Raw genomic sequence first — 5,887 nt, 5'->3', positions numbered from 1 at the left:
CCCATGTGTTTGTTAGTTAGTTGATTTTGGTTCGGATCTGAATATGAGAATCCTGACACATATTCGTGTGTGTGTGTGTGTGTGTGTGTGTGTGTGTGTGTGTGTGTGTGTGTGTGTGTGTGTGTGTGTGTGTGTGTGTCGCGCTACTCCTACAGTTCTCGGCCGATTACATCCAGATTTGCTACAAGAGATCAGCATGACCCCAATTAATGTATAGGGGAGTTTCTATCTTTGCTGGTGGTCTTGGAGGGGAGAACGCAAATTCTCCTTGTAAATGTGTATCGTGTAGTGCTGCCTCCAGGTGGATGAGGGTATTACAAGTTCCTGCTGTTTGCAGTGCAGTATTCCTGTCCCCATGTTTTCCAGTGCTATGAGTTGTTTTGGAGAGGTATTTTGAACTACACATTTGAATAAGAATAACAACGTAACCCCGCTGGCCACTCCTGTGGGGAGCAGGTGCTTCTACTCTTTTTTTAATTCGTTCAGTGATTCTTCATCATTGAGAGATGGGGACAAAAACGATATATATTATGATATTTCAAAAGATTGTGGACGGATTGTAACAAAATTTGGTGCACGAGTTCGTTAGGTGTCAAGAACAAGCCAATTAGGTTTTGGTTCAGGTCCAGATTCATATCCGGCCTATCAGTGGGATACAAAACATAAACTGTTCTCCGCCTCAGCCTGGTGGAGGGACGTGCTTTACCAAGTGCTGTTCTCGTTTTGAACAATGTTTCCATTTGCTGGTTGTTGGCTGATAGTCAATAGTATGTTGATGGATTATTGAGAAAAATCTAGTGGCAGAAAATGAACAAGTTCAAGTTTGCAGAGTATCTGAATCCTTCCTTGTAGAAGTTTTCTTTCAACCTTCGTTTCTTTTTCAGCTTGTCAGAAGGGATGGTGGTGGCGTTGCATATCGACAGCATTGAGTGCCCATTTTGGTTTCCTCTTCGGTTAGTTCAAAGACAGACTGTAAGTGAGTGCATCAGGAACAGCTTTCCCTTCTGAAAGTACCCATGCACATGTGATTGGCCACAATCCAGAAATGGTCTCAAAATGATGACCTCAAAGTGTGTTGCTAACGCATGCTATAAAGTCGGTTAGTTGACAACAAGAGCAAACGGTGGGAGAGTTGTTCAAAAGGTTGTTTTTTTTTTTAACCTTCAGGTCCCAAACATTGGAAGGAGAATGATAGATGACAATTAAATAGTACATGTTATACAAGGAACTTCAATAAGGGAGGAGGCCATTAAGTCCACCAAGCCTGCACAATCATGCCACCACCTTCGTATTCCTCCATCACCACGACTTCCACCTGCCTATCCAGGTCGATTTTAACACAATCCACGGACTCTACTGTCACGACAGGGAGCTCTTTGACTGACTCACTCTTGTCCTGTCATTGTCAATTCTGCTGAACAATTATTTTGCACTTATTTTGTCCACACCCTTCATTATGTTAATAATTCTCCATCAGATCCCCTTTGCAATTGTCTGCTTTCTCATGTGTGACGTGTTGTCTTTTTCAGCGGCTCATAGTTTAGTTTCAATGTTATAGTTTAGTTTCAATCTCATAGTTTAGTTTCAATGTTATAGTTTAGTTTTAATCTCATAGTTTAGTCGAGTTCAGCCCGGGATCAATCTCGTTGCCCTCTGTTGTCCTTCCATGTCAACTAATGTTTGTCCTGCCTCAGATGTGGTGACCAAAACTCTATACACGATTCCAGATGAGACCTCATGAGATTCCCGGACAGAGTTAAAACGACTTTGATTTATAATTTATCCCTCCATGAATACAACCCTAAATCCAGTTACCTTTACCTCTTGCTGCTTACCCATCCTTTGTTACCTCCACCCCAGAACGTGGACGGAAGTTTCATTTTTCACCCCTGTTTGTTTGTCTGTCTGTTTGTTTGTTATGGTCTGTCACATGTCAGTCTGTCTCGTTCATCAGCTCGGCTTGGGTTTGTGAGTGCGATAACTCGCGAATACTTTCAGCTATCTTCGTCAAACTTTACCAGAGGATTCCGAAGGACAAAAGTGAGGCCGTCAATGTTTTTTTTTTAGTTTATATAGGTCAAAGGTCAAGTGACAGTGATGTCATTTGCATGATTTTCATCATACGTGTCAGGCGACCACCTGATGCCTTCTTGTTTGTCCGTCTTGTCTAATTGTTTGTCCGTCTATGGGCAGGATATCTCAAAAGGTTGTGGACGCATTCAGACGAAACTCGGTGGACAGGTTGAGCGTGTGACAAGGACGAATTGATTCGATTTTGGTGAAGATCCGGATGCAGATCCGACCGATCAGTGGCAAACAAAATGTGAACTGTTCATCCTGGCGGAGGGATGAGGGTCCGTGATTGTTTCTTATTCCCTTGTAAAAGTCCCTGTCCTCAATGATGGGAAAAGCTGGCCGTGGTGGTGTCGATCCTTCATCATGTTCAATGGAGGGTCCACACCACCAGAATGAAGGGTCGAGATCAACAACCACAGATTACAGTGAAACGGTTGTCCGAGGAATTCAACATATTCTGTAGTTCTCAACTTCACCAAAGGTGGCGTCATTCACACCAAGGACAACAACAAGGAAGTGAACCCAAGTGTCATTTTTCATGGGGATTTCCCGGCTCCGGCTGCCGAAGGAGCCGCAAAACCTGGAACGGAACCACCTGGGAAATCTGTGACAGAATTGGTCCAAATGTGTCCAGAGGTGTCGCAGTGGAAACGGAACACACACACGTTTCACATTCCATGAAGGTGCTGAGACTTTCCTGAACCTGATCATCTCCTCTCTGCTATATATTCATTCATTTTCATTCACTCATTCATTCCTTTAATTGATCTCTGAGTAAAGGGGTTAAAAAGCCCAAAAATCGATAACATTCATTTATATGATCAACTGAAATATAAAATGGACAAATTCCATCGCAAGCCGTGAAACAGTCGAGTCAATGTGATATTAATGTCGTCACTCCAGTTCGTGATCACCGATCGGCGGACGTCATCCACGTGGTGTCGGCAAAGCCCTGTGATTGGGTAAACCCGATCGGCCATGATTCCGGTTGCATCAGCCGGACACGTGGCGCGCGCTAAGCTCCGCCCCCTCCGCCCCGCCCCGCCCCGCCCCGCCCCGCCCCGCCCCGCCCCGCCCCGCACATGCTGCGCGCGATCCGCTCGGCCTGCGTCGCGATCTCAAGCGTCTTCGTTCCGGCTTTCTTCCCTCCAGTCACTCACTCCAACGGGAGCCTCCTTCGGCGGTGTCCGCTGTCTCTTCCACTGAGCGCTTCGACATCGCGGCTCAATCCGGTGCGAGACAAGTCGGGAACAGCGGTCATGGACGTGGAGGAGAGTCTGGCGCCGCTCCGCCTGGCCGTGCGTGAGCAGGTGCTGTTCGGGGAGGCTGCAGTTACGTCGGCGATTGTTATCGTGAAATTAGGGCTGTAAAAATAAATAAATACATAAAAACGATTAACAATAGATATACAGTGAGAGCACAATAGTGTAACTGTACCGACATATGTCATTGTATCGTACTGTACAGTATATTAATGGAGTTTCAGCAGATGTCTTTGTGACTACATGTTGACCTACTAATTATACAGTGGTGCTGCGATGCATCTTCAACTTGAGGTGTGTGTGCCGTTTGTGCACACCTGAAGTCCGGTTCTAAGTTTGCCAACGCACACCTGTCCTGCCAGGGAGAACTGGTGAAGAAGCTCAAAGCAGACGGTGCACCGAGAATGGACGTGGACAAGGCGGTGGCGGAGCTGAAAACGCGCAAAAAGACTCTCGATGTTAAGGTTTGTGTCCGTCTGACAATCACCACCCACGTGTACACACACCCACGTGTACACACACGTACACACACCCACGTGTACACACACCCACGTGTACACACACGTACACACACCCACGTGTACACACACGTACACACACCCACGTGTACACACACGTACACACACCCACGTGTACACACACGTACACACACCCACGTGTACACACACGTACACACACCCACGTGTACACACACGTACACACACCCACGTGTACACACACGTACACACACCCACGTGTACACACACGTACACACACCCACGTGTACACACACGTACACACACCCACGTGTACACACACGTACACACACCCACGTGTACACACACGTACACACACCCACGTGTACACACACGTACACACACCCACGTGTACACACACCCACGTGTACACACACGTACACACACCCACGTGTACACACACGTACACACACCCACGTGTACACACACGTACACACACCCACGTGTACACACACCCACGTGTACACACACGTACACACACCCACGTGTACACACACCCACGTGTACACACACCCACGTGTACACACACGTACACACCCACGTGTACACACACCCACGTGTACACACACGTACACACACCCACGTGTACACACACCCACGTGTACACACACGTACACACACCCACGTGTACACACACCCACGTGTACACACACCCACGTGTACACACACGTACACACACCCACGTGTACACACACCCACGTGTACACACACGTACACACACCCACGTGTACACACACCCACGTGTACACACACCCACGTGTACACACACGTACACACACCCACGTGTACACACACCCACGTGTACACACACGTACACACACCCACGTGTACACACGTACACACACCCACGTGTACACACACCCACGTGTACACACACGTACACACCCACGTACACACACGTACACACACCCACGTGTACACACACCCACGTGTACACACACCCACGTGTACACACACCCACGTGTACACACACCCACGTACACACACACACACACGTGTACACACACCCACGTACACACACACACACACACACGTGTACACACACACGTGCTTCGGCTTTGGTACGTGCTTCTCCTCTAAAATACCGATGTCCCGCAGGAATTGGCATTGCAGCCCCAGGACGACGCCATCGACAGGAACAAGATGGAAGACGCGTTAAAGAGACGATTCTTTTACGATCAGGCCTTTGCCATCTACGGGGGTGAGTGTCTGTGGACGGAACCAAGCACGTCCGTGCGGCTCGACGTGTCACTGTGCACGACGGCACGCCGATAACTTCGACCTCTTCCTGCATTCATATCGTGCATGTTATTACAAGAACCGACATGTAATGTGGAGGTTGTGTTGTGTTACATCATAAAGCATCATTCACAGAGAAAACATCACACCGTCGTGGCCAGAAATATTGGCATCCTTACACTTTTTTCTCTTCATATAACTCACAATTTTCTCCAAAAATAAGTTGAAATTGACAAAAGTATTTGGTCTCCACAATTCTTTATTCCACTGTTAATATTGCAGGAACTTTGTTTTTGATTCAGAACTTGACATGTCCTTTTAAATCAGAAAATAAAAATAAATGGCATTGATAAATTACACTGGTCTGCGTCATTTCAGAGTTCTAGGTTTTCTCAACGGTCCATATATATATATATATATATATATATATATATATATATATATATATATATATATATATATATATATATATATATATATATATATATATATATATATATATATATATACACATGTTTTTTGCATGCTGAACTTACATTGACAGGAAATGTACAAACTATACATATAAAATAACCCACAAGTACCGTTAATGTGAAATTCAACATTAAAAATACGAAGGAAAACAGCGACTGCTGGAGCGACTGAAGTTGGGTGTTGCCAGAAACAACGATTTATCTATATTTTCCTGAAATTGAAATGAAAGTAATTGAGAAGGCACTTTCTTCCACATTAAGTGTATTTTGTCATTATATGTATAGTTTGTACATTTTCTGTCAATGTAAGTCTGATTTTGAA

The 5,887-nt window shown here is 45.7% G+C and overlaps 1 protein-coding gene across 1 annotated transcript in view; it reads left to right on the top strand.

Annotated features, from left to right (window-relative positions):
- The first annotated feature begins 3,120 nt into the window (after nt 1–3,120).
- Nucleotides 3,121–5,887, top strand: part of GARS1 (glycyl-tRNA synthetase 1) — a 52,718-nt gene continuing 49,951 nt past the window's right edge. Inside the window, exons 1-3 of the mRNA XM_085878546.1 lie at nt 3,121–3,386; nt 3,701–3,802; nt 4,952–5,054. Of these exons, the coding sequence (XP_085734672.1) occupies nt 3,159–3,386; nt 3,701–3,802; nt 4,952–5,054 (433 nt within the window). The 5' untranslated portion in view covers nt 3,121–3,158. The remainder of the gene's footprint in view (nt 3,387–3,700; nt 3,803–4,951; nt 5,055–5,887) is intronic.

This window comes from Eptatretus burgeri, chromosome 4 (genome assembly GCF_056783735.1).
Source record: "Eptatretus burgeri isolate ZD-2024b chromosome 4, Ebu_testis_v1, whole genome shotgun sequence".
Lineage (NCBI taxonomy): Eukaryota > Metazoa > Chordata > Myxini > Myxiniformes > Myxinidae > Eptatretus > Eptatretus burgeri.
The sequence above is the reverse complement of the archived record's forward strand: the minus strand, read 5'-3'. Positions and strand labels throughout refer to the sequence as shown.